The 27,275-nt window shown below is 49.1% G+C and overlaps 9 protein-coding genes across 9 annotated transcripts; 4 read left to right on the plus strand and 5 right to left on the minus strand.

Moving 5' to 3' along the window:
* Window positions 1-509: 509 nt before the first annotated feature.
* On the minus strand, window positions 510-812 carry L228DRAFT_265771 (hypothetical protein; the record flags this gene model as incomplete). Its single annotated transcript, XM_018334763.1, has 1 exon — window positions 510-812. One exon carries the CDS (start codon window positions 810-812, stop codon window positions 510-512), a length of 303 nt encoding a protein of 100 aa, XP_018190851.1.
* A 526-nt stretch (window positions 813-1,338) lies between these two features.
* On the minus strand, window positions 1,339-3,069 carry L228DRAFT_265772 (hypothetical protein; the record flags this gene model as incomplete). The annotated part of the gene is made up of 1 exon (XM_018334764.1): window positions 1,339-3,069. One exon carries the CDS (start codon window positions 3,067-3,069, stop codon window positions 1,339-1,341), a length of 1,731 nt encoding a protein of 576 aa, XP_018190852.1.
* Window positions 3,070-5,926: 2,857 nt separating this feature from the next.
* Window positions 5,927-7,654, plus strand: L228DRAFT_280549 (hypothetical protein; the record flags this gene model as incomplete). The annotated part of the gene is made up of 2 exons (XM_018335795.1): window positions 5,927-6,666; window positions 6,723-7,654. Exons 1-2 carry the CDS (start codon window positions 6,414-6,416, stop codon window positions 7,652-7,654), a joined length of 1,185 nt encoding a protein of 394 aa, XP_018190853.1. The 5' UTR covers window positions 5,927-6,413.
* Window positions 7,655-8,127: 473 nt separating this feature from the next.
* On the plus strand, window positions 8,128-10,555 carry L228DRAFT_244100 (chaperonin complex component, TCP-1 gamma subunit). Its single transcript, XM_018331837.1, has 6 exons — window positions 8,128-8,329; window positions 8,398-8,464; window positions 8,518-8,726; window positions 8,779-9,369; window positions 9,422-10,059; window positions 10,111-10,555. The coding sequence occupies exons 1-6, from the start codon at window positions 8,305-8,307 to the stop codon at window positions 10,201-10,203; spliced, it is 1,623 nt and encodes a 540-aa protein (XP_018190854.1). The 5' UTR covers window positions 8,128-8,304; the 3' UTR covers window positions 10,204-10,555.
* Window positions 10,362-11,634, minus strand: L228DRAFT_244101 (DUF1168-domain-containing protein; the record flags this gene model as incomplete). Its single annotated transcript, XM_018331838.1, has 1 exon — window positions 10,362-11,634. A coding segment is annotated over exon 1 (602 nt), but the record flags the coding sequence as incomplete, so codon positions are not given.
* Window positions 11,614-14,517, plus strand: L228DRAFT_244102 (phosphoglycerate mutase-like protein). The gene is made up of 6 exons (XM_018331839.1): window positions 11,614-11,952; window positions 12,007-12,046; window positions 12,220-12,287; window positions 12,350-12,449; window positions 12,515-12,842; window positions 13,000-14,517. The coding sequence occupies exons 1-6, from the start codon at window positions 11,938-11,940 to the stop codon at window positions 14,336-14,338; spliced, it is 1,890 nt and encodes a 629-aa protein (XP_018190856.1). The 5' UTR covers window positions 11,614-11,937; the 3' UTR covers window positions 14,339-14,517.
* On the minus strand, window positions 14,438-17,162 carry L228DRAFT_244103 (MFS general substrate transporter). Its single transcript, XM_018331840.1, has 3 exons — window positions 16,598-17,162; window positions 15,594-16,411; window positions 14,438-15,400 (listed from the first exon to the last, which is right to left on the minus strand). The coding sequence occupies exons 1-3, from the start codon at window positions 16,994-16,996 to the stop codon at window positions 14,710-14,712; spliced, it is 1,908 nt and encodes a 635-aa protein (XP_018190857.1). The 5' UTR covers window positions 16,997-17,162; the 3' UTR covers window positions 14,438-14,709.
* An 823-nt stretch (window positions 17,163-17,985) lies between these two features.
* Window positions 17,986-20,919, plus strand: L228DRAFT_244107 (hypothetical protein). Its single transcript, XM_018331841.1, has 2 exons — window positions 17,986-18,049; window positions 18,206-20,919. The coding sequence occupies exons 1-2, from the start codon at window positions 18,024-18,026 to the stop codon at window positions 20,433-20,435; spliced, it is 2,256 nt and encodes a 751-aa protein (XP_018190858.1). The 5' UTR covers window positions 17,986-18,023; the 3' UTR covers window positions 20,436-20,919.
* A 496-nt stretch (window positions 20,920-21,415) lies between these two features.
* On the minus strand, window positions 21,416-26,810 carry L228DRAFT_66202 (hypothetical protein). The gene is made up of 10 exons (XM_018336810.1): window positions 26,062-26,810; window positions 25,335-25,974; window positions 24,930-25,282; window positions 24,774-24,851; window positions 24,597-24,701; window positions 24,319-24,532; window positions 23,793-24,258; window positions 23,668-23,731; window positions 23,033-23,608; window positions 21,416-22,966 (listed from the first exon to the last, which is right to left on the minus strand). The coding sequence occupies exons 1-10, from the start codon at window positions 26,515-26,517 to the stop codon at window positions 21,533-21,535; spliced, it is 4,386 nt and encodes a 1,461-aa protein (XP_018190859.1). The 5' UTR covers window positions 26,518-26,810; the 3' UTR covers window positions 21,416-21,532.
* Window positions 26,811-27,275: the final 465 nt, after the last annotated feature.

Here is a 27,275-nt window from a genome sequence, read left to right on the forward strand (position 1 = left end):
AAAGAAAGAAAGAAACAGGTGAGGTTCGTGAATATATAGGTAATGTAGGTAATATAGGCATGGTTACAAGTAAGCTTTTGTGGGTGGAGAAATAAGGAGGTTGTTTGAAAAATGAGAATCCCTGGAAAAAGAAAAGAAAAGAAAATAAAATAAAATAAAAGGAAGGAGAGGGTTGAAGAAGAATTGGACAAGAGTGTCCCTTGAAGAAATTGCGGGATGAGTTGCCGGATAATGAGAAAGAGATATATGCCGGAGTGACAAAAGTTTTCAAAGACGAGATCTTTGAAGATATAGTGGTAATGGTCCTAATCGCCCATGGATGGATGCATGTATGCACAATGTGGTGAGTCCTTTGATGAGAAGTGGACAATATGAGCTGGTATATAGCAGATGACTCTTGTATGGTGGCATGGTGGGAGACGGTCTCCTAGGGAGGCCGTCGGAAGCGTCGAAAACGACAGAGGGTTCGGCTATTTATAAAGTTGGTCGAGAGGGAAGCTGAGAGATGATCAACTGTCGAATATCGTGGCGTCAGAGTCTGGGGCAATGTCTATCCAGCCGACTGGCGCTTTTGCTTGACATTCTCGCGGAATCGCAACAACGAGCAAGACGACCGATGCGATTGTGATGAAGAGAAGACATTTGAGGAGATATGCGGACGGGAGAAACGACCTCAGACGCAACGGCGACGACGACGGCGACAAGGCAAGACTGGAGATTTGAGTGTTGTGGCCTACTTTCTCGTCGTTTTGATCTGGTTCTTCTGGAAGGAGGTTCTCCAGGACAGACACATCTCTGTCGTCAGTCGCCATTTTTTCCCCCCTAGAAATCGAATGATTGGAGTGCTTAATCCGTAAGCTGACTAAGGCGCGAGATGGAATAGTCGTGAGTTAATGTCCTTGTTTATATGGTCTTGAAATGGACAGCGAACAGCGAGGCCTTGAAGGCTTTTATTTTGCGCCGTGTCATGGCGAGGAATGCAGGAGGTAAAATGGGATCGAAACACCACGTAGGAATCGCGAAAATGGGGGGAAACCCCACTTCCATCAGGCTCCAACACGTTACAGATCTCGTGTGGCTTTCCATCGGAATAGTGGGAACATGATGAGGTCGCTTGCGGTAATTTGGGATGCCTTGAGAAATGTGGTTGGAAATAAAATTCGCATGGACCTGGACAGCGGGGAAACCCCTGTGGTGAAGTGAACTGCCCGGATTCGGTACCCCTACGCGTCCACCTGTCAACATGGGGATACGTGAAGCGAGATCTTTGGAATTCGTATATCTCCGAGATCTTCTGCCAGATGAGCTTGTTTTCCTTGCATTGGGACCTTTAGAATCTCACGAGACTGGCAAAGCATGAAACTTAATTCCGGCCAGTGTTGATTTCAGCGACTCAATCTCGGAAGGAATAGAGCTCCTCATAGCGACACTGTCTCGAATACTCTCCAAGTCATTTTCATCTGAATGAGGGCAATGCAATTCAGTCATTCGAGATGTGACTGTTAATATATTGTACAAGGTTGTTTCCACGAGCGTAGCCGACGGCCTCTGCGTCGGCTCGCGTGAGAGCATCCACCGTATCAAAACAAGAATTGGACGGATTCCATAGAAGAGCGAGTCGTTCTTTTTCGCACCTTCTGATTCCAGCCCATCAATCCATGTGTTGACCTGCCCGAGGTTTGCGTGGAACGATGCGTCTGCGGGCGCGCCGCCTCTCCCAGCAGTCCGGTTTTTCGCAGCTCGGTGCGCTGAGAATGCGCTGTGCTTGCGCTTCAGCAAAAGTCCAATTATCTCCAAAAAGGTACAACCTAATGAGAAAATGTCTGCCTTGAAGGGGTCAAACGGCGTTTCGCAAGGTGCCATGAAAAGTTGTGGCTGCGATTTTTCACCGTGATTGCTATGGAAGGACCAAGAGCTGTGGTTTGACGGTGTCGTGCTTTTCGAACTTGACGACCCTGTCCGGTGAAGGCGCCCTCCTGGCCTGTGCCGAAGAGGAAGTGCGCCCTGGGCGGTTGCAACTTTCACCCAGCGCTCCGGCGCTCCATATTCATAGGCTTCCAAGTCGTTGTCGTGTTTGTCCATTTGAAGCGTCGTTAGAGCCTCGACGTCGCAAAGGACTAGTTTATTCGTCGAGTCCACGGAAATATTAGACGGACGGACATCGCCGTGATGATAGCCTTTGCCATGAAGAAAGGTCAAGGTACTTGCAAGGCAATGTAGCCAGTCAAGCAATGTCTCTCTCCGTTTTTGTTTGGATAAGGCTTTGAACTGAGGAGCTGGGCTTTGGACAAACTGCTTGAGTGTTTGAGAACTCAAGTGCGTTGTCAATATGTAGCCGTACCCTTCAAGCGTATAGGATGCCCAAACCGGGGTGATATGCTCGTGCTCCAGAGTTTTGAGCGTTTCCACGTCGTAGGCGAATTCCCGCTCAGGTGGGTTCTTGCTGGAGAGATCATCTAGGGGCAGTTTCCTGCGACTATAGAGCGTGCTCCCACAGCCAGCGAGGCAGACGCGTTCTGAACCTTGAGCATTGGCTATTGCCGAACGCTTGCTCAATGGCTGCACCGGTACAACCTCTTCTGCTGTATAGTCAATGTGGATGCCTTGCCGAATCTGGCGTAGAAGATAATTGTATTGTCTGTGGAAGAACTTCCTATCCAAAGTTTCGTTCTTTGACCAGGATAGCTCTAAACGCTCGACCGCTTCATATGGAATTGGTAGATCATCATCATCCCAGGCGTCGTCCACAATACCAAAAATCTGATCGGGAACTCCAATGTCGAGCAAAATCAAAAAGAATATTTTGGCCTTTTCCAGAATCCAGTCGAGGTAGGTATCATCAGTCAATCCATCCCCGAATGCCAGTGGCCGATGCAGCATTTCCTTTTCATCCGCTCGGAGCGCCGAGATGACAAAATCCTTTGTGACAGTAGCCTCCACTCTTGCTTCGTCCCACCAAACGGATCTTCCAATTGGGAGTTGAGTTGATGATGAAGCATAGCCGGATATCAGAGCCTGAAAGGCATCCGACTCAGATGCCGCAGACATGTTCAGCACGTTCTCTGACATGGTGAAGTTCTCTTACTTCGAACGGGTCTTTGATACATATAGTTGGACTATTGACAGGATTGGCACAGCATGTGTGGGGCACTTTCTTGGGACGTTTCCGCGTGGCTTTCACAGGGCCTGGACTTCTAGTCCAATTGAGAGCATTTGAGAGCACCCAGAGCTAAAAACTGCTTTTCAGATACACCTTCCTTCAGGCACAAGTGGGCAAACCCCGACGGGAGGCGTTTCTGTAAAATCAGAAGTCCGCTGGAGGGGCGCCAGGGTCTAACAAGCCGACGCCGCTGGTGCACGTCACGGATAAGTAGCACCACGCGACAGATGGTGCCTTTCAGGCTAGACGTTGGGCAAGGGCCGTTGCCTATGCCTACAGATAAAGACCAAGCATCCTGAGGCGACCCAGGTTTAAGCGGTCGAAGACTGGGAGTCTAGCACAGACGCGCAACTCATAATGGATATCAACAACGAATTGACGAATGAGGTTTTAGTCTAGCAGAGCAAAAGAAACGGGTCCGCGTCGATACATAGTAGAATGCGGCAAAGCAAAAAGTCTCCAGGATGGGGGTCCGCGGGGTATCGACCAATGACGTTTTTGGCTTATGGGGAACTTTGTCGATTAAAGCAGGTGGATAGGGATCAGTTCCTCCGTCCGCGGCCCTCCCGATATTAAGGAGGCGAAAAAGAGCGCATCCGTGCTGCTCCCAAAATTCTTCGGGGTCCGGCTCCATTCGAGAACGAAACATGGACGAAGTGACGGGACACGGCGGTCATCAAAAACTCAATGTAAATGAAAAACACGGGTCGGTGCAAGCAAACCCTTGTAGAGTTGATCCAGCCGTTCGGTGCTTTGGTTAGAGATTTCACCAATCTCGCATGGTTTGATAGCTGAGGCACTAGACTCTAGGAGGCATGCGCGCGAAGCAAGAAATACTGGTTGCTGCTGATAAGGTCCATCTGTGGCCAGGCGATGGAGAGAGCCTAATGGCAATTAGTCGTGGGTCTTTCGCTGCTGGGGCCCCGCTCATCCAATAATGTGTACCTGTCGCTGTCATAATCACCGTTAGTGTTGGCTTACAGTGATGAGATCAAGTTATCTTTACCGGAAGGGTTCCCTGAAGGCGACTCTATCAGGCACTCTCCTCCGAGACCTTGCGCAGTCCTCACTCCACAACTGCCAGAAGCTTTTTGAAGCCGTAGATCGATTTTCTCCACTACGCCGAACGGCTAGTCATTCCATATCAGGTCTCGTCAAATTATGATGTGCGGCTGAGCTTCCCTGTTCTTTGCGAACTCCTTCCATTTCAGCGTGCTCGTATCTTCCATGTTCTGCCCGGGCCCCTATTGTACCAAACATGCTGTTGAGGTGCTCATGTCAAATGGTTCATTGGGTGTCGGACGGTCCGGACCGACTTTTATTCGGACACGATTGGTTACTCTCCGAAAAAATCTCCAAAAATCCCTCTTCCTCGGTTCTTTAAGACTTTGAAGATTGTGGTGGTGAAAGCTTGTGATCGATATTTGAGCCGCTAATACTGGCTGTCCTCTGCGATAAGGCCGTCGCTGGATGTGTGTCTTCTTACCTCCACTCAGCTCACATTGTCACCCCATAACCCAATCTTCCTCCCCTCTTAACTGTCATTCCGCTTAGTGTAGGGCACAAGTGAGAATCAGCATGTTCTAGTCCGACACCAAGGAGGTTAGTTGCAGCATACTTGTACCGGCGCATGTCGCACGGTTATTCATCCAGTGCTTCGGCCCCCATTATTCCCACGACAGCGGTCAAAATGATCCATCAGAGAGAAGCAAGTAAGGGAGCGTAGGGCATCTTAGCTCAAAGAGTGTGTCCTGATCTACAGGAGATTGGAGTTGCGCCTGTCTCCCGTATCGAAAAATTTATACCCCAAGCAGCAGGCCCCCTCACCTGGTTTGCGAAGCGCTCGATATACTTCTTGCATCAGGTGTAAACTGCGTGATCCAATGCCCATCTAATTGGAAGAAAATAGAGGAGGGTATTGATTATGCCTCCATGACATGGAAAGGTTCGATGGAGCAATGGTTTTGCAGTCGGAATCGAAGTTCGGACGCCGAATCTCAACACCTAGTGGCGTCCAGACCTATTGTATTTGGAATTGGTGGTTCGTGGCGAAACGCTGACTAGCCACAATAGCAGCGCGTGTTATTTCTTTCCTTGGAATTGTGCTCGAGGCATATAGCACTTAACTATCGATCATGCATTCCTTTCTAGATTCCTGTCGAATTTTGTAAGATTCGATTGCTCGTAGACTGCAAAAAAGTGTAACTAGGTCTATACTCCATGAGGTTCATTCTACCAACCCGAGTAGCCCACTTGAATCATTGGTCAGTCGTATTGCCGGATATCACCAAATGGAGAAGAAAAATTGTGAGACTTATACAGGGCAATCTCTTCGTTTCGCCTGCTCAATCGGCATTCGTGATGTTTCCGGGCTGAACCCTGTACGACCAGTGCATACCGTTGTAACAGCTCAGGAGCCCTGGCTATCAAGATGAGCCTGACAGCTTTCTAAATGTATCATGAGGCGTATGCTTTACATATGACGACAATGAAACAGAAAACCTCTAGGCTTCCAAGGCGCAACCGAATTCGATCAGTCATACCAAAATATGATGGCGAGTTCAATATGAAACCAGTTTTGCACCAGTCCTTCAATCAAGGGCTTTGTTCAAAGAGAAAAGCAAATGTCAAGCTTGTTGCTATTGCAATGCAAGGTTTGTTGAACAACAAACATTCTAGGTAACGCACGTACGCTAAGCCTGCAGGCTTTGCAAAAGGGAGAAAGATCACATTTGAAGAGGAAAACACTGATATTCAGAAGATATTCCGGTCAGATACTTAAAGGCATGAAGCAAGCACTCTGCGTATGGAGTTAAGTGGTCTCCAGGGCTTCATAAATCGTATAGGTATGCACTGGATGGCTAGGATGGTCAGGCGATTGGAGAGTTTAAGTATAAATAAGAAGTGCAACGTATATGTGATGGATACACCAACACAATTGGTCGTCATTGAGGCAAGAGGGGCATGAATCAGGTGAAGACTTTGCAAAGTGAACGCATAAACCGCAGGCTTCTCTGAATACTTATACTGGGACGAAAACGCAGAGCTTGTTATGGTTTTGGTCCTTGGAACTGCAGACATCCCGAGAATGTACTCACTCCCATTCACTGTCGAAGCATCATCTCGCGTCCTCACAACTTTTGGTCACTGAAACAAACACTTGCGACCACTGAATCTACAGCCACCGCATCCTCTAGACAATCTAACGTATTCGAGTGTGCTGCAAAGCATAGCAAAAGGAAATAAGGTCAATATGCGGCGCTCAAAGAAGCAGCGGCAGTGGAAGCTTCGTGATAAGCTCCGTGCTCTTTTGACCAGAAACTCGTCTGAGGCGGCTACAAACCCCACCCAGCCAGAACAGCAAGAAATTGTGGAAACACTGCCTCTGGCTGACATGGGTATTCATGAACATGTTCCTAGGGTTTCTTCTGAAAGTTCAGAGCTATCACAGAACGGAACCAAAACGATCAGACTGGTGAATCCTCCCGCCTCTTCTGGGGAGCCTAGTAAGCAGACCTTCCTGTGTGGGACCGGCGAATTTGGACTGACAAGGAAATTTCAGACCCGGAAACTGTTGTTGAGGATGATCGCGACTCTTTGGTTGATGGCTACCCAGGAAGAATACTTCAAAGTGGGCGCTGGCGAGCGTCTGCCAAAATTGATGGGCTCATTGGGGGTGAGCGCAGCAGCCTGAAAAAGCAAGACACCAGCGTCGGACCTGTAAGCAAAGATGGGGATGACCAAGGGCTAGCTGGCTTCGGAGGAGATTCAGATACTCCATCAATGAATACCTTTTCATCCTCTAAGAAAGATATAGCCAGCGCCTCGGAGAAAGTTTGCCATTCTGAAGCTCTTGCCGGCAAATCTACGCTGATGAGAGACGCTCATGCAATTCAAAAGGCCAAGGATAATGCTGAAGTCAAGAAGAACGGCTCAGCTCACAGGCATAGCGGTTCGAAAGCCGAGCAAAGTAACGGACGACGCGACCTCGACTCCCCGATTAAACTTTGGAGAGATTGGACTCAAAGGAATGATATGTTTGAAATTGCGGAAACTTCTAGTTCTGTGAAAGGTTCTATCAGATCTGAGAGCAGGCGCCCTAGTCTTGAAAGAACCGCAGAATCGAACATCGTCCCAATGGCTCACAGCAAGGCCGAGATGCTTCAGAAGGCGACCCCAGATTCGAACGGAGCACTAACATCCAGGGAGGACCGGCCTGATAACAGTCAGCGTGTAGATTTGGCGTTCATTCCGCGCCCTAGCAAGATTCCGCGTCGCAACCAATCTACCGTTAGGGCCCGTTTTCGACGACCTTTGGAAGTGGTCACCAAACATGGGGCCGCCGGCAAAGCCTATCTCGAACGCGTGCTCAATAAGAAAGAAAGGTTGGCAGGAAACAACCCAGTGGGTGTTGACCAAGAGCAGCAATTGCAGCATCATGATACATCCTTGCAATTTAAAGATGCAGACTCAGGATCCGGACTCGACATATAGCACCCGCACAATCTTCTAGGAGCTTCAGAATAGTCTGATGTACGGGGCTGAGTGTCTTCCAAGATGACATATCGAGATCTGTTTGAGATTATTGGGCAGTAATGAAAGAAGAATCACCCAAGGATGCTGCTCTCCGAATGCTAATCGTATCGAGGTTTCCGACTTGGGCTTCATTTGAGCAGGAGCGATATCGAAGGATTCTCATTACATCCAGAAGAATAAAATAAGGCTTCAACCCGGAAAAAAAAATCAAAGATAGTTCTTTTGATATGATATGATTCAACCAATTTATTCACACATGGAGCAAGCCAATGAGATCAACCTTCGGAGGATGGACGTTCAACGGCTTTGGTCAAAACAATAGTCACGATTGCCATGGTCGTTGGCATAAACGTGCATGTGGTTTGCTTAGTCAGAATGTTCGCTAGCCTACTGTAGGAATTGAGCTTAGGGAAGTTAATGGAAAATTACCGCGACGCGACTCTCGCAAGACGTAGACCGCCAACAGTGACACCGACTTGTTTCGAAGAGCTTCGGAAAGGTCCCGTTGAATTGATTCTATTCTCATTTTCAAGTTCTCTCGCCTTGGCTCTTGAGGCCGGGCAATCCCTTTTCTACACATCTAAAATTTCACCAACTGCACCGTCACAATGCAGGCTCCGGTAGTGGTTATGAGTATGTGTTGCAGAAGTTTCATAGAAGCAGAAACGTCTATCATTTGCTATTACTAACACCTATGATAGACACCCAGACGGGGGAAAGACAAACTGGCCGAAAGGCTCAGTTGTCGAACATCACCGCTGCTAAGACGTGAGTAGCCCTCTACCGCATAATTCCGAGTACCATTTATCTCATTTCCACAGCGTGGCAGATGTAATCCGATCCTGTCTAGGCCCTAAGGCTATGCTTAAGATGCTTCTCGATCCCATGGGAGGCATCGTTCTGACCAACGACGGTCACGCCATCCTGCGAGAGATAGAGGTTGCGCACCCTGCTGCCAAGAGTATGATCGAGTTGAGCAGAACGCAGGATGAAGAAGTCGGCGATGGCACCACTACGGTTATCATCTTGGGTAAGGATTCAAGCACTGCAAGGAATACAGGAGTGTTCTAATGATGTATTAGCTGGAGAGATCCTTGCACAAGCCCTTCCGCAGCTTGAACGAAACATTCACCCTGTGGTTATCATCTCCGCCTTTAAGCGGGCCCTCTCAGACGCTCTCGCAATCATCGAAGAAGTTTCTCTGCCGGTCGACATTAACGACGACAAGGCCATGTATTCGATCATCTCATCTTCCATCGGAACAAAATTCGTCTCGAGGTGGTCGGAATTGATGTGCAGTTTGGCTCTGAAGGCAGTGCGGACAGTTTCCTTGGAGGCCGGTGGTGGCAAAAGAGAAGTCGATCTCAAGCGTTACGCTCGTGTTGAGAAGATTCCTGGCGGGGAGATAGAGGAGAGCAGAGTCTTGGATGGTGTCATGCTCAACAAAGATATCACGCATCCCAAGATGAGGAGACGCATAGAGAATCCCAGGATCGTCCTCTTGGATTGCCCACTGGAGTACAAGAAGGGAGAGTCGCAAACAAACATTGAAATTACCAAGGAGGATGACTGGAACCGGATACTGCAGATCGAGGAAGAGCAGGTCAAGCGCATGACCGATGCTATTCTAGCATTGAAACCTGATTTGGTCATCACGGAAAAAGGAGTCTCTGGTAAGTATTCTCCAAAAAAAAAAGTAACTGCCTTTTGCTAACTCAGCAATAGATCTCGCTCAGCATTTCTTGATGAAGGCCAATATCACCGCGCTCCGTCGGGTTCGCAAGACTGACAACAACCGTATTGCCCGTGCCACTGGCGCAACCATTGTGAATCGTGTCGATGACATCCAGGAGTCTGACGTCGGTACAAACTGCGGCCTCTTTGAGATAGAAAAGATTGGCGATGAATACTTTACTTTTATCACAAAGTGTCGGGAGCCGAAAGCCTGCACCATTTTGCTCAGAGGACCGTCGAAGGACATTTTGAATGAAATTGAACGGAACTTGCAAGACGCCATGTTCGTCGCTCGCAACGTGATATTCCACCCCCGCCTATCGCCCGGTGGTGGTGCGACTGAAATGGCTGTTTCAGTGCGATTGGCACAGATGGCGAAGGGGATTGAAGGTGTGCAGCAGTGGCCGTACAAGGCTGTTGCGGATGCAATGGAGGTCATTCCTCGTACTCTGATTCAGAATGCTGGAGGCAGTCCTGTCAGAGTTCTCACCCAACTCCGAGCGAAGCACGCAGAAGGTGCTCACACCTGGGGTTTGGACGGCGACAAGGGTGCGTTGGTGGATATGAAGGAGTATGGCGTATGGGAACCCGAGGCTGTGAAATCACAGAGCATCAAGACCGCTATTGAGGTATGTACGCCAAAACTTTTTTGGAGAATCTATTCCACTAACAGCTTACAGTCTGCTTGCTTACTCCTCCGAGTCGACGACATTTGTGCGGCCAAATCGGCTAAACAGGCTGGAGGTAACATGGGAGGAGGCGCCGAGGAGTAGACCAACTCATTATGTACAAAAGCAGCATTCTCATTTGTATCACTTGCGCATGTTCCCTCTAGATGATCCAAACACTCTAGCATTGCATTTTTCGGGGAAAATTGAAGGGAAATTAAAGTCAAATTCTTGTAAATGATGCCATTCTTTGCTCATTGAAATTGTGTCTGGGGCAACGTTCAGTAGCTGGGTATATGCGATTATGAGACGTTATTGAGCTTGGACATTCGGAAAGAAAGAGTTTGAATTGTAGGATTCACGGTAGATCACCAACGGATTTGGATTTTGATATGCTGAGATGTATGCAAAGGGAGAAGCACCTTCGGGTATCCCGAAAATATAGATCCATTCGGAATAAACTTAAATTTACTTGCTTTTGCCTCCCGTACTCATGCCTGAGCCCAAACGCCATATGAATGCAATTAACCAGTGGGAATCATCCAACAATAGCAACCGCGGATAGCTCCTTTCGCTCAAACCGCGTGCGGCTTTTCAGTCATCGTCATGAATGATAATGCCTATCTCCTCGGGATTTGGGTTGTCTGATGTCGACGCGAGGTGGGCCCCAGAGGCAGGTGACTCCGCTGTAATTGTCTCAGCTGCTGGCAAACCAGACACACCATTCGCCTTTGCCCGAGCAGATGAATCCGAACCCTTCGCTGGTTCCGTTTTACCCTTTGTTTTTCTAGCCTTTTGCTTTTCTCTCCGCGCCTTGTTTTTGCTCGTCTTTGCGTCGTCCTTGGCTTTCATCTCCTCTCGCTGTCTTTCAAAGTCTTCGTTTCCCTTCTCACGTTTAACTTCATCATCCATCATTCGGAGACGCTCGTATTCTCTTCGCCGGCTTGCTTTATACACGTGGAATTCACCTGAGCCGGCACCAGCACTTGATCCTTGCACGTTGGCAACAATCTCTGGCGGAGGCGCAAGGGTTTTCGGCTTTGGTCCACCGGGAACGGTGATCTCACGATCTGGCTTGGCAAATAGTGCTTCTACAGATGAGGCCTGCGCACTCGAAGGTGTCATGACTCGGCGCTTGGTAGGCCGCTTTGAGCGCGGATCCGCCGAGGTGGGAACGGACTCTGGAATTGGTTCGGACATGGGTGGAGCTGTATCTAGCTGCCAAGGAGAGATTATCTGCAGAGAGAATAAAACAAGCGACGAAAACGCGTGATTAAAGAAAGTGGGCCACTTCCTATAGGTCTGGTAGCGTAAATTCTCGAAAGGAAAAAGCAAAATGAGGGTGTAAGCGGTCTTTGCGTTTTCTAATGTCACGTCTGTTGCCGTCATATGAAGAACTGACGGACAACTGTGAGCGGAATTTCGATACGATGACCATTACAGACCACTGACGCAGTTCTCCAACATATCCGGCAACATGGAACGATTGCGGAGCTCGACAATACAAAGCATCAAAGTGGGTTTCATCATCTGTTGCCGGCAGCATAGTGATTACTTGGATCCCGCATAGGGAACAGGGGACTGTTATTTATTGTAGCTGAATCGGTCATTTCCTCAGCTATTCTTATTCCTCTCTTGCCACTGGCGCTGTGCCTCACCCTACTGAGCTTGGGGTCTAGTTATCGATTGGCAACATTTCGTCAGCCTTATTTTCCAGGTTCTGATTCGCTCAAAAGCCTTCAGTAGCCAGCAATAATACATGATTGTGGATCAGTCCAGAATCCTAGGACAGGGACATTTCAAATCCGATATTTGGTCTTAAGGAGAGGTCGGTTCAACATGGCAAGGCCACGGGTGAGTCTTGAATGGCTTCTTATAAGTGCCCTGATTGCTGACCACGGGGTCCAGTTGATTATCCTTGTTCGCCACGCTCAGTCCGAAGGAAATAGTATGTTGCAATTAATGTTGACTGTTTTTCTTCTTTGCTCATTGATCCTCGCCTCTTCGAGATGCAGAGTCTGTTTTTCCTGTATCTTACCACATTATACGTCACGTGCAGCTCTAATTGTCTGCTATTATTTGGGTATTGTTCTTGCAAAGCATAACTGACATTTAATGCAGAAAATAGGGGAATCCATCAGACAGTGCCAGATCATAGGGTGAAACTTACACCAGATGGCCACCAGCAGGTTAGATCTTTTGAATGGCATCTTGATGACCCTTTCGAAGACTGATTGCTCGTTTTTGGCAGGCCCTTGAAGCCGGCAGAAGGCTTCGTTCCATGTTGAGACCCGATGATAAAATCCAATTTTTCACTAGTCCATATCGGAGAACGAGGGAGACAACAGAAGGTAGTTTGATCTTTCCGATATCTTTACCTGATATAAATCGATCAAAATACTGACCAAACGGAAAGGAATTCTAACTTCTCTGACGTCTGATGACCCTGCTCCATCTCCATTTCGCAGACATAGCATCAAGGTATATGAGGAGCCACGTCTGAGAGAGCAGGACTTTGGCAACTTTCAACCTTGTTCGGCAGAAATGGAACGCATGTGGCAGGAAAGAGCAGAGTACGGACATTTCTTTTATCGTATTCCTAATGGCGAATCAGCGGCAGATGCCTATGACCGGATCAGCGGGTTCAATGAAAGTCTCTGGCGCCAGTTTGGCGAAGACGATTGTGCAAGTGTGTATGTTCTAGTCACACACGGCTTAATGACGCGGGTCTTTCTCATGAAGTGGTACGTTTGAAATGTGTTATTATTTGATGTTTTGACAATTTTGTTTGTTCAACTCACAAGAATTTGGAAATGCGTCTCCCCACCTCGCTGCTCTCACCACATCTCTTTCTTCCTATTGACTTTTCTGGTATAATATTTTACTCATTCCTCCTCACAGGTATCACTGGAGTGTGGAGTATTTTGAGGATCTACGAAACATTGAGCACTGCGAGTTTATCATAATGAAAAAGAATGAGGCAGGAAAATACATATTGCAAAATAAATTACGGACCTGGTCCGAACTTCGAGCAGATGTCGACGGCAAAACCAACAGCGCATCAGACATTCCCGCCATCCTGCCCCACAAATGGGGCGGTTGCATCAGTGGCTGTGATCATACACCCCGCACATCCAAGTCGCAAAGACGCCAATCTCTCTTGATGCGCTCGACATCGGACGCGCAGACGCAGACTGAAACAGATGCGCAGGCGGAAAAGCAGGCGGAAAAGCAAGCGGCAGCACAGCCTGCAGCAGAGAAATCCGATGCAGCTGCTCTTGGTGGACCGGCACATGTGCTATCACCCGAGGAAATAGAGGGAGCAAGCAGTGCCTTGCATTCGCCATCATCCCAGCCGCACACGATGCAGTCTCAATCCCATATAACATCTAAAACTATGAGCTTCCCTCGCAACTCTACGAGTGCTCCGCAATCATCTGCAAGTCAGCAATTTTCACCATTATCTCTGTCAACCGACAAATATAAGACTCCGGAAGGCCATGCCCTCCCAGGAACTACACATTCTTCGTCGACGCACTCCCCGTCATCGCCGCTCTTTCCAGAAGGCCGTTTCTCCTCTGCTTCTCCGCGCGTCGCCGTCCTAGCCACTGGTCGAGACTTTGGCGGCTCCCGCTCTGGTGTCTCGAGCCCCGAGCCGTTCATCTCCGACGCAGAAGCCGACTCGGGGGACGATGGCGACCACCCTCACCACCATACCTACGACAAGTCAAGGGCACCTCAGTCTGCACCTTTACACTCGGCAGACAGAATAAGCGAAGATTCTTCCAGACTTGCGCCCTCCTCTGTACCGAATGCCGACCTTTCTCGACAAGCCAGCCACCATCGGCCAAAAGGGCCAATAACCCGTGCCACTGATCCTACCACCGGCGCGACTTCCCTCGCGCGCTCGTCCTCTGCATCCTCCCCTGTCGAGATCGAGGACCTCCGCCGCCGCATGCAGTTGTCCGGAATGGACCCAGGTGCCCAGGCTGATGCATTGGGCGATCATATCGCCGAGCAGTATACTGGCAATTCAGGGCATGCACATTTCAATCAGCATCCATCTCATCATGCCCATAGTTTTAATGATGGTGGCAGCAACTCGAGTACTAATTCTGATACCCTACATCACGACAGCAATCCTCCAGCCAACGCAACGCCTGACGGCAACAAGGCAACGTTCAAGACTCTACAGGAACTCGAAGATGAAGACAAAAGCATAATAGGGAGTATATACTGAGATGAATATGCTGGAGATTAATTGCGCTTAGAAACGAAAAGCTTTGGTGCCTGTCAATAGTTTGAGCTTCCAAGAACTACTATGAACGGGTGAAAGCAGCAGAACAATATAGTCATATTACTAGTCATGCCCTCGCGATACCAATTCCGTACAACCTATGTCTATATAAAAATCACGCTAAGGTATCCTCCAGACCGTCCATATTCAGGCTGGTTTCAATCCACCGCCCAGAATGACTGGCCGTTTCTATGATATAAAGGGTTAGAGTGGGAGATATATGCACTAATGTACACTACTTTATGCTCCCTCCGCCCCCAAAATTTATACAAACAATTCTACACACAGGGTATTTTACTTTTCTTCTTCTACCGCTACTCCAGTTGAAGTATGACGCGACGCCTCTGCTCCTGCATTGCACCTGCATCTACAGCCGTCACATCCTTCTCCGCGTGCTTCTCGGCCTCCTTTTCATCAAACGTCATATCGCTTTTCGCCTCCGTGATGCGCACAAACGCAATCGCCACAACGAGCGCCGTGGCGGCGCATGCCATTTCGAACCAGAACACCGACTTGTACGCCTTTGTCTCGCCCGCGGAAACGGTCCCGGTTTTTGCCGCCGACGACGAGTCACTCGAGGAGACAGAGGACGAAGAAGAGGAAGAAGAAGAAGTCTGGGCGGCAGTAATATCGGCAAAACCCAGGAGAAACGAAATACCGAGATACAAGACGCTATTGATGAAGGCGCCGGCGAGGCCCTGTCTCTTTTTGGGCATGTTGGTGCTAATGAAGATATTCGTGACGCTATAGGTAATGTCGACTGCGAGGGTGGCGCAGATCATGGAAGGGAAAACGTAGGCCCAGTAATTCGCGTGCGGGGCGGGCGCGATGGCAAAGAGCAGCGGGGCAATGGTCCAGGCGATGCCGGCGACGATGATCAAGATAGTGCCCGGGACGAGGTGCAGGAAGAAGCCGCCGACGGTGGAGATGATGCAGCCGCCGAGAGCCATGGGGACGCACCAGGCGACGACTTGGAGCGGGGTTGCGCCCATGATGGTTTCCATGCTGTGGTTGTTAGATGTGTGAATGTATGAATGTGTGAATGTGTGAGAGAAATCTCAAAAAAGGACGGGGGGGAAAAGAAAAAAAACAACAACAACAGGGCGAAAAATGTAAACTACAAGTGAGAGATGGGGAAAAAAAAAGGAAGGTGAAGAGAGATGAAAAAACGACAAAAAAATATATAAAAGGGACTTACTAAAACGTAGCATAAAACAAATAGACGCCCAAGCAGCCATACATGAGAAACAGCGTCACGGCAAGCGGCTTCATATACGGGATCCTAAACAGATCCGGCGGGACGAGGGGATGCTCTGCGACCCAACCCTCCACATAGACGGCGACGGCGAGCAGTAGGGCGCCCACGACAAACGTGACAAAAATATACGGCGTCGCCCAGCCACGGGGGGCATGGGAGCTGTCCGTAATGGCAAACACGACGAGAACGAGACCGGCAAAGATCAAGATGGCGCCGTACCAGTCCATTTTGATGCCGAGGGCGCGCCGCTCGGCCACGTCCGACGGGATGGCAAAGTACGCAGCGACGGTCGTGATGGCGCAGAGGCAGGCGCCGATCCAGAAATACCACCGCCAGGTGAGGTACTGGCCGCAGAGGCCGGCGAAGAAAATGCCCGCGAAGAAGCCGAGGGGCGCGCAGGCGCCGTAGATGCTAAACACGACGTTCTTGCGCGGGCCCGGCCGGTAGATGCTGCCCAGGAGCATCAAGCCGGACACGAGAAAAGATGCGGGGCCGAGTCCCTGCAGCGCCCGGCAGAAGTTCAACATGAGCGCGTTCTGCGAGAAGCCCGCGATCACGGACCACACGGTCATCCAGGCAAACCCGAGGACGTAGGCCGGGTATCCGCCGTGCATGTCTGCGAGCCGCCCAAAGCCTAAAAGGAAAGAGGAAATGACGAGCGAGAAGGCGCTGGCGGGCCATGTGGATGATTCGGACGGGATGTTGAGTTTGGTCACTATGCTGGGGAGCACGACGTTGAAGCCGGACACGAAGTATTCCTGCGGCGGTCAGCATTGGATTTATTAAGTCCTCTTTTTTTCTCTTCTTCTTCCTCTTCTTCTTCTTCTTCTTCTTCTTGGTTTTTTTGTCATCGATTTATTTATTTATTTTTCTTTTATTTTCTTCTTCAAGAGTCCAGATAGAATAAAATATTGGTGATATCTGTAAATGAAAGAGAAACTTACAGCCAAAACCTGGGACATGGAGATTGAAAAACAAAACCCAATTTCCGCCAACAGAGAATGAAACTGCGGCGGTCTTTCTCTGCCCAGCCGCTCGATTCGCGCTCGCTCGGACTCAAATCCCGGGATCACATTGTTTTCATCTATGGTCCCGGGCGTTTCTCGCGTTCTCTGAATATTTTCTTCTATCGCATCCGGCCTCTCTTGCAATCTCGTCTCTTGCAGCCTCGAAATTCGTTCTTCCCGGGGCACCTCATTCTGCGTCTCTTGCCTCTGCGAATGAACCCTCCCCGGACAGGGCGCCGCATCTATACCTCCAGAAGATGAAGACGCCGGGACTTGCTCAAGTTCCAGCTCATGGTCGTGAGATGCTGAGGCTTGGCGCTCTACCGGCCTATTCATTTTAAACACCCATACACGCGCGACAATTCAGACATTGAAGTCCCCGCAATAGCCATTTGGACGTAGGAACGTAGGTTGCAGCGTCTCTTATATATATACTCTGCCACCTGCGGGTTGAAGTCTTCTCCTCGGAACATTTAACACACAAAAAACCTGGGGGGGAAACTGTGGGCGTCATAAGGTCATAACTGTACGTGGAATATCATACTTTAGCTCACGGAATAGTTGACGAACGACGCTATTCTCTCTAGTTTTTAACCAAAAATGGAAATTCGTCCCGTTAGTGTGTCTGGTGTACAGAGCGACAGCTATGCTGTCTTTTAGCGCCTTGGCGGAACGACAACGACTCGGGGTGAATTGCTCACTTGAGATATGTAGTTGTGGACAAACTGCTTATAAGGTAATTCGGTTTTACATTGAGCCATAAGGCTGAATGGGATGTCGAGTTACTTTTATATTAATTAGAGAGGTCATGATTTAATCCTTTATTTTGTACCAGGCTTTGTGCCGTTTCTTTAATTTTTCCCATCCGGTATATATATAAGTTTAATCCGAAGCCCAACGAAAGAGGGCCAATAACTTGAATAGGGGAAGATATAAAAATTTTAATTTCCAAAAGGGGCTTGAGAAGTTATTTATATATCTTGGGACCCTGTGAAAAATCAACATGACAGTCTGTATGTTCATCTGTATCGTAGGTGCATCGTAAGAGGTAGGTATCTGAGACATCTCTGTAAGTAGCAATGTAGCATTTTGTGACTGCCTTTCGGTATCAACGACTGTCCGTCTACATGTATATATACTCGCAACTCACGAAACCTGCAGGAATTGCAATAGCCTCACAGGGCAAGGGTCACCGCGAGGCTGAGCACCAGGCTGAGCAACACTCGCAATTGATATAAAATGGAACCTTACATCCCAATGGAGTTCCAGTCTCCTTCCAGGTCGAGGCGTTGTGAGTAATTTGCACCCAGCGTCACTATATACACAAAAAAAAAAAAAAAAAAGAAGAAGCAAGTTAGCAAGTATGGCGACTAATGGTAATTCGAACAGGTATTTCTCTCCTTTTTTTTTTCTTTGAAGCCTGACGATACTGCCACGTTTGATCTTCAGCGGTAGTCCTAGTGGCAGTCGCAAGGATTCATATTCTGCAAATTTGTCATGGTCCTCTTTCTCCTGATATTTGGAAAGTTAACGGCATCGATATAGTCTCAGTACGCAATTCGACGTCGGAAATCTATCGCTGAAAAGTCTGTCCGCTGTCCAAGATCTGCTCGCGATCATATCTGCCGATAATGTTACGCCGGTGGCGTTGACGCAGATGGAAGCAATCGGCAGTCTTTTCCTCATTAGCGGCCCGTATGCAGCAAAAACCCCCGACTGTCTTCAGCGCTGCTCCTCAGTTCGGCTCGACCGTCTATCTCTCGCCGTAGGCTGGAGGAAGAACGATGCAGCATCGCTCATGGCCAATACTGCTGGTGGTCAAGCAGCAGCATTGTTGTGCTTGGGCATATTCTCGATTTTTTACAGCAGCGGGGGCTTAGTACTTCTGCTACTGTCGCGGAAGCTTCTACCAGCGACAAGTGTCCTTGCAAGTCCAAAACAGCTTGACCAGGCAGGCAGCTTGCTCAAAGAAAAAATGTCTTGCTTGGGATTTGGCAATCTGCTTGCCTCCCAGGTACATCGAATATTTCAAGCTTATGAACTTCTCAAGAAGCCTGCCCCCGTCGATCTTTTGGAGATTATATCTAACGATGCCATCGCCGAGGTGCTCAGCTCAATTTCACAAGCCCTTCGCTCCGAGGAGACTATCGTGCGGCTCAAGGGCACCAAATGCATGGGATACATAGCGGGTCTGGTCGCGATGATGTTTCCAGAGGAGAGCTTGATTACAGTCGAGAGAAGGGTCATACTTGAAGGACCCCGCAAGTCCGTTATAGTAGACATCACTACCGACCATCCAAATCAGCCTTTGTGTATTTCGTTTGAGACTATCTTAGGGCGCCCAGGAAGACTGCAAGGCATTGAATTGCCTTTTAGAAATCACTTTTTTTTTCTACCGGATTCATGCGAGAATATGTCCTTTCACTGGCGAGGTTGGTTAAGCGCAACGCTCCAACTGAACCTGTGCCAGATTGGAGTATCCTGCGGCACAGAACTATTGAAAGCAATTGGGCAGCTACTATTAACGTTTCCTGCTCTAAGTAACTCAACGGGAGAACTTTTCCAGAAAAAATTCGATTTTGGTCATCCTTTTCCTGGCTCTCCATTCAATCCTCTGATGAGCCTTCTCGGTCAATTCCCAGAGGACTTGATGTTGAAAAGGTGTAACGAGATCCTCAACATCTCACTAGTGAAAACAGAATACAAAGATCCGGATGATGCATTCTCAGCACTAATCAACACTGCATTGCAAGCTGCTACTGTCTCTCATGTCAAATGCGTATGCACACATGATTGCGCTTTATACTGCGATTTGATCGAGGTTTGGGCATATATGAAAAGCGGCGCTGATCGAGAGGAAGAGGAAGCATTCATTGATTGCCCTATTGGGTACTTTTGGTATACTCTTGGTCGCTGCGTTAATGCCGGTTTGTACAGTCTGTTTATTGATGCAAGAGACAATGCTTGTGTCAGCCAATGTGATATTCTTTCTGCGGCACCTTCAGACTTTGCACCCGCAACATCATTTCTGGTAGCGACTTCGAAGAGAGTGCCCGGACATCCCCTATACCGGAGTGGAAGAACAGCTCCAGAAGACTATGGCTCAAGCCAGCTCATACTCGCCTCTCAACGCAACGGCAGTATCCTTTTCCCCTCAACTCTTTACTCCCTAGAACTTTGTGTTCCAACAACGCGCCCTCTTTGGATACTTGCTGACGGATATATAATCTCCAACGGCCATCTCTACAGGAGTATGTTGGCCGAAATGACTCTCAACCGAGCCTCAAAGGAGCGGCTGCTTAAGAAGCGAGAGGTGATTGTTCCGTCAAGCGTTGATGTACCCCAGAGTGTACTTGTCACAAGTCTCGAGTTCCCTGACTATCTTAGACTTTGCGTCACAGCGCGCATTTCTGGAGAGGACGTGCCACTAAATGTTTACAATGCCATCGATGCATCTCTGCGAGTCCGCAGGTCTCTTCCTTGCAGGCATGACCCTAACACGCCTCTTGTTGTCTCAGACATGCCTGGTCGAGTCTTTACGCTTCCTGTTCATGGGATAGCGATCGGTGATAGACGGCGCAGACCATATTTAGTTATCATGCAGACCAAAGGAGACCCTACAGCACAACTGTTTGCCTGCATCAAGGCATATAATACTATGATACTGCACCGATGCTGCCTTAGTTGTGCTACAAAGCAGCTTGGATTCTCTGATGAGTTGAGCAAGGGTAGGACATCTAGCAAAGGTGGAAGATATATGATTATCGTATCCTAAGAAGATGGCAATTAGCTTTTTTGGGTCCTCAAACAACTTGTTAAAAGTCTTTCCTTACCTGTTTCATTCAAGAGCGTCGAAGGGAACCCCAACACAGCACAAGTGCAAGTCGAAAACGTGATTTGAATCCCTTTATATTGCAGTGTGTATTCAGTCGTGTCATATCTCGTGTCAAGGACTAAGATTGAAGTAACAAAAGTAAACGATAAGAGGAGTGCTTGAATGTGCTCAAAAGGAGATACTAGGAGAATGCCAAGAGGAGAGACAAGCTTCCATGAGTGCTCCGACACATGCAAATAAAACCCCCCAAATGGATTAACTGATAAAACAACAGAGGCCCGCGAAGTGTAGATGCCATGATTGAAGGGAAGAAAAACAAAAGACGCTCCGCTTTTATTCCAAAACTTCAAAAGTAAATTCCCACACAAGGTCCAATCCGGACAAGACACCAACGTGTGACCATACTCCAAAAGAACAAGGGAAAAAGACCGAAGAATTTGCTGGAAACAGAAAACCAAAACACCTATAAATGGCCCATGTATATAAGTAAAACACATAAAAACAGACCCAAGCTTGCAGTGTGTTATTTCCCGTTTCCTTGTTCCTTTTGCTGTACATATGATAATAATCGTGAAATTAAGAGTAGAATTTGCGTCTGAGCACTTTTCTTTGCGACAGTGCCAGCATAAAATAGAATGGCACGCCGGAATGCTCATCATGGTCGATGAGCTATGCATGTAGAGTATCATGCATTGTTGAATAAAAGCAACGATGCGAAAGTCGATCGTTAAATGATCCAAATGATTGCAGAAAATACTGCGAGGTAGAAATGAATAGGACTTCTTCGTGATGACAACTACCATCAAAGGAAACCACAGTGGATATATGCCGCACGGTCATACAGAGAAAATTTATGCGCAATGCAAGGTAGCCCATAAACCAGCCCAAATAAGACAACACATTTTACTCGCTTCATATGCAGTACTGAGGCCGAAGAGACTGATGGCGTGAGGATGAGGATCATAAATCGTCAGATCAGAACTGATCTAGCGGTTGAAATCCCGAATTTATAGAAGCAGATCGAGCAACAATGGGCGTCACCGACCAGACTTACTGCCACTCTCCATAGAGGACTTTTGCGAAGCCTTTATCGGGTCAGATTCGGCTCTTCTATCCTTGTTCGTCAGAGTTTTGTCGCTTTCATTGCTTTCTGTTCTGATTGGAGGGGGCGGATCCGGGGGTCGATCAGAATTTGCAACGGTTGAAGTCTTTACTTTGGATGGTGGAGCAGAGAGTGGAATCCCGTTCACCGCCAGAGAGGAGTTTTGAGACTGTGGAATTTGGGCTGCTAAGCCCTGACCAAGGTTTTGCTGCTGTTGGTCATCGGATAACCTTGTCACATTTTCTACCGTGAGTGGCGTCGAAAGAGGACTTCCTCCGGTCCTTGGGTTTTCGTTCATCGAGCGAGAGCCACTCGCATCAAGAAGCTTGTCATCCCGCAACGAGCTCGCCTTCTCTTCCGCTGCGGCTCTTCTCAATCCTCGCTCATTTTCGGTTTCTGGTCCAGGCATCTGTGCTTCCTGGGCGATTTCCCGATTTCTCGTCTCTGACGACTGTCTCGAGAGGTTTAGCGGAGAACCCTGAGCATCTCGCGCCTCCGGTTCAAGCTGACTGCTCCGATCAGGGCTTCCTTCAGGGCTAGACTGTTCTTCATCGTTCTGGCCACACTCCGCATCGTGTTTCGACGATGGTAGACCGGCCTTTTCGTGGGTCCACCCTTTATTTTTCGTCTCGTGAATCCACTTGACCAACATCCGTTCAAGGGTTTTGCCTTTCACGGGCTTAGCCATGTAATCATCCATGCCAGCTTTTTGGCACTTTTCTTTGTCGCCTTGAATGGCGGATGCTGTCATTGCAACCACCGGAACGCGCAGAAGAGCTGGAATGTCCATGTAGGGTGCGTGCCGTCGAAGAAGGTGTGTTGCACGGTAACCATCTAGGATGGGCATTTGGACGTCCATGAGAATTATATCCGGTCTGGGGTGCTGCGGGGTGGGTTCCTGCGATACGTAATCGAGCGCCTGCTTACCGTTCCACACGGCGCTTGCCGAAAATTTCAGCTTCTTGATTGTTTTCAATGCGATTTGCTGGTTGATTGCATTGTCTTCCACCACAAGAATATGGAAATTTTTCCGCTCTGCTTCAGAGAGCACGGCGTCGATACTTGTTGGGAGTTGTCCAGGCTGGACGGCGCCTGGAACGTGAGCGTGCTGCGCCCCGGGTGGTCTATGTTGTGTGTCTTTGAGTGGGCTCTGAGGCGGAGTCCCGGGATCTCGGGTAATGTCAGGGTCTGAACTTTCACAAGAGAGCGATAGCTCGGGTTGAAGCCAGTCCGGAAGAGTTCCAATGTCCGCGAGCGGTGATTCTTCGCCCTGAAACGAGGGCTTGTTAAAAGGGATCCAAAATGAGGCTCTCGTACCACTACCAAGAGCAGACTCGAGGGTAATATCGCCACGCATCAAGTTCACAAGCTGCAGAAAAGTCAATGCTGTGTGTGGTGAATTTTGCCAAAGTTTTTTTTTTTTTTTTGAACTCACATTCTTGCAAATAGTGAGGCCTAATCCAGTCCCTCCGAAACGCCTTGCTGTGGAGCTGTCGGCCTGACTGAACGGTTGGAAAAGCTTCTTTCGCACCTCCTCTTCGATCCCTATTCCTGTATCTTCAACAACGAATCTAAGCTGTATCGTATTGTCGTCTTCCTTATCGCTGGTTACAGCGAGCGTCACGCTTCCCTCAGAGGTGAATTTGATGCTGTTTGTCAGCAAATTGGTAATGATTTGGCGAACACGGCCTGGATCACCCATAAGTTTAAGGTCGTTTCTGACACGATAATTGCTTTTGAAAGCAAGCCCTTTTCTTTCGGCAGCGAACTTGAGCATGCGGTTAACGTCGTGAATCACGACAGCGGGGCTGAACTGAACTTCCTCGATATCCAGTCGTCCGGATTCGACCTTTGAAAAGTCCAAAATGTCATTGATGACAGTCAATAGGCCATTCGCGGACCGAGCTATGTTCTCAGCACATTCCCGCTGTTCTCGATCGAGGCCCGTATCAAGCAAAAGCTCGCACATTCCGATGACGCCTGCAATAGGAGTGCGGATCTCGTGAGACATCTAGAAGAGGCACTTAGCACCTAAAATCAGGCAATGACAAGGTCTTATTCAATACGTACGTTTGCGAGGAACTGACTTTTAAGTCGGCTCGCCTCTTTGGCAGCTGCTTCCTTGGCTACAAGTCTATATCTCAAAAGTTAGTGAACAACAATGGTAGACCATAGGACACGGCAGCACATCATACCGAGTGTTCTCGCTCTCCTGCGTATGCAAGTCTGCCTCACGATTCTTCAGCTCTGTTACATCCATGCTGACTCCAATGACCTCCTCCACCACGCCATCCTTCCGTTCCTCGCTTCCGGGAGCACTCGTTGATTTTTGAGATTGGACAGCCACAAAGCGGGTACGGAACCAACGGCCACTACCAGCAAGGCGGTGTTCAGAGACCTCCTCTTTGCTCTTTCCGCTGAAAATGTTCTCAATTGGTGTCCGGTAAATCAGGAGGCCGGACGCTCCATAATGTTGATCGAGGAGGTCATAGAGTCTTTGGCCCAAATATTTAGGTGTGCCAACTCCGTTCAAATCATCCCACATTAATTTCCCTTCCTGAAGAACAAGGTCGCGGTTTCGGTTGACAGCCCACAAGGTAACCTTGGAATGCGAGATAACGTTGAGAAGTTGCTCTCGTGTTTGGCGTGCTTCGGTACGCGCTGTTGCAAAAATGGGTCAGTGAGATGAGGGACACAAAAAGCTCTTGACAGCCGTCTCACCTTGCGCGACTTCATGTATGTCGGTGCAGGTTCCGAACCACTTGAGAATATTTCCAGTCCGGCGATCCTTCAAAGGCACGGCCCGGCCCAACATCCAACGCCACTCGCCATCGCGTCGCCTGCATCGGTATTCTATGTCGTAAGCCTCACCGGTACGCAACGACTGCTCCCATTTTTCCAAAGCCATGGGCACGTCGTCAGGATGAAAAGCCTTCTGCAAGAACTGGAAAATCAGCATCCAGGTTCTCAACGTTGAAAATCCTTGGCATTGAACGAACCGTCCATCCGGAAACCCTCATGGATTCCGCTTCCGTGAGGCCCGTGTAATCGTACCACCGCTGCGAAAAGTATTCGTGTTTGCCATCCCGCCCGGTAGTCCAGAGCTGAGGAGACGAATCACTGTCAGAATGTGCCCCTCCAAATGCAAGGGAGGGAAGAGAAATGGAAGAACGAACCATCTGAGGCATGGTATCGCAAATGACCTGAAATTGCTGGTCTATCTCTTCCGCCTGGGCTGCTATTTGATCGGTGTACTAGAGTGCAACAATAAGTATCAACCATCGACGCTGAATGGCATGATAAGTCTCGGGGCAGTGATCCGTTTAGCTTACCTCCGTCACATCGCGCATCCACAGGACTGCCGCAAGGAATTCATTTGTCCGTTCGTCAAAGATTGGCTCAGCACTACAGTCCCATCGTGTGTGCAAGCCAGTTTTCGGGTCAATGGTACCGCCACGAAAGTTCTTGACCGGCTTTCTTGTTGTTGTTGCTTTAATTAATGGGTATTCTTCCGGTGGAATCGTCTCTTTGAAATCCTCAGTGTATATCTTTAATCGAGAGGTAAAATCATAACCGTCGGCAGAGAGCGGATCAACATCCCGGGAGAGCAGTTCACTCCCAGCTCGATTTGGAATGGTTAGACTTTGGTCTTTCCACATGGCAAAGACCGGGATTTCCATGGAATCTGAGACAAGCAATTAGCCAAGCACAAGGTTCAAGGCGCCGACAATGCTTACTGAGAATGGCATCCTTCATGCGCGTAATCTTCTGCAAAGCCGAAGGGGCAGAGGCTGATCCGGGATGTGCGGGCTGGTGTAGTAGAGGGAGTGATGGCGAGGATGCAGACAAGGCTGAAGGGGAGCCCACAATTCCTGGCCCGGCTGTGGGCGAGGGATTCGACGAACCGGGGCTGGAGGAGAGCGCGGGAGACGTGAGATCATTGGCGGCAACTCGCGACACAGTTCTTGATAACGGCGGAGGATTAGACTTGGGAGATAATTCGGGGCTGGTAAACGTCAAGGTGTAATATTGTTGATCGTCCATCTTCCACATGGAGATGACCATGGTCGCCTGGACCTGGCTATCCGTTACATTGACCCAACGAGTCTGGCGTGGAGGGCCGCTCGATATTTCGCGTTGACGGGGTGAAACAACCACCTGGACCACGCTATCATGAACGACCGCTCGCGAGTTGGACGCGCCCAGCTCGGCATTAGCTTTGCCAGTGGCCGCGGAACCAGGCAAGCGGGAGTCATTTCTTGAAGATGATCCCAAACTGCCATCACGACTGCGATCAGAGGCTAGCAGAGGCCTGGGGGGGACGTCGCTGGCAGAAGATTTCCGCTCGATATCGGATGCCAATGTGTCAAAAAATCGCTAAATCATTCCTTTGCTTAGCATATCATATTTCACGTAATTGGGGAGGGGGAAGGAAAATTCATGGAATAAATAGTATATCCGTACCTCCCAATCGATCCATACTGGCTGGCCATCCTGAAGCATATCGATTCCCAACTGGGACAATGTTTGGCCCCTGAGCGCTTCTATCATGGACATGCCGCTACTTGTTCCCTCGCTTGACACATCCTGATGTGGCGTTGCTGTCAAATCAAGGCCGAGCAGGGTCCCCAACGCGTCATTCGCGACCAGCACAGTCTTGAGCGATGAGAGGACGATGACAGGGACAGGCAAATATTGCAAGGCCGCAAGCGATGCTTCGGCCGAGGAGGGTGGTTTTGGAAGCTCCATGAACATGGCATTCTGAGAAGGTTGATTTGTCGAGTTCTGTGAGGTTTGCAGTGTTTGATCGAGGTCCTGCCTCATGGCCAACGACGACGAGGGCGTGGAAGAAGCCGTCCGGGGTTCGGTGGCAGCAGAGGAGCTTGTCCCCATATCCTCAAGGGTTTGAGGCCCGGTCATTAATGGAGATCAGAGGCTCTCGCTCTCGCAACCCCACTTCCGTCAACCGTGGGCCAGCCACCAGATGTTGGCGATGTCGAGACAGCGGTAATGACTTGAGCTCGCTCCAAAAAAGACGTAGATGGGAAGACAGGCGCCACCAGCAGAGAAAGACCGGATGAGGTTGACGAGGAGCAAAGTTCGCGTCTCATGAGATCACGGATTGCAGACAGGTCTTAAAGGTTGGGCGAGTCGTGGGCCGCTAATAGCAAAATATCAGTTGGGAATTCGAGGGCATGTACAAGGCTCGGACAAGGGTCCTCGGCTGGCGATGGAAATGAGATTCGACGTCCAATGGATCTAGAAGTTGATCGAGTGCTGATGCAGTGTGTTCAAGTTTGGCTGAGGGTGCTCAAGCTCCAAATGCGGAAATCTGAAAGGCGTAGGAACCGGTCCTAAGTCGGCAAAGGCGAAGAAAGCACGCGTTCTCCAGCGAAAAGGGAGTGTGAGAGGTTCAGAAGGACGGGTTAGCCGGGGCAGGGAGGCAGATGAGAGGAAAACGAGGTGGGAGTCGAAGGGCGATCGTAGGTTTTGGTCAAGTAGTAAGTTTAGTGAGTGAGCGAGGATGAGTTGAGGCTGCCTCTGGGGGGCGTTGTGTGGGTGTGGGTGTGTGTGCGTGCAGTGCGAGGTGCAGCCAGCAGTTCTAGGCGGAGAGGTGTGGTATAGCGCCGACTGAGAATTTGGTGAAGAGAGGAATAAGGGCAAACTGAACGACGATA

Source organism: Xylona heveae (assembly GCF_001619985.1).
Source record: "Xylona heveae TC161 unplaced genomic scaffold L228scaffold_2, whole genome shotgun sequence".
NCBI classification, from domain to species: Eukaryota; Fungi; Ascomycota; class Xylonomycetes; order Xylonales; family Xylonaceae; genus Xylona; species Xylona heveae.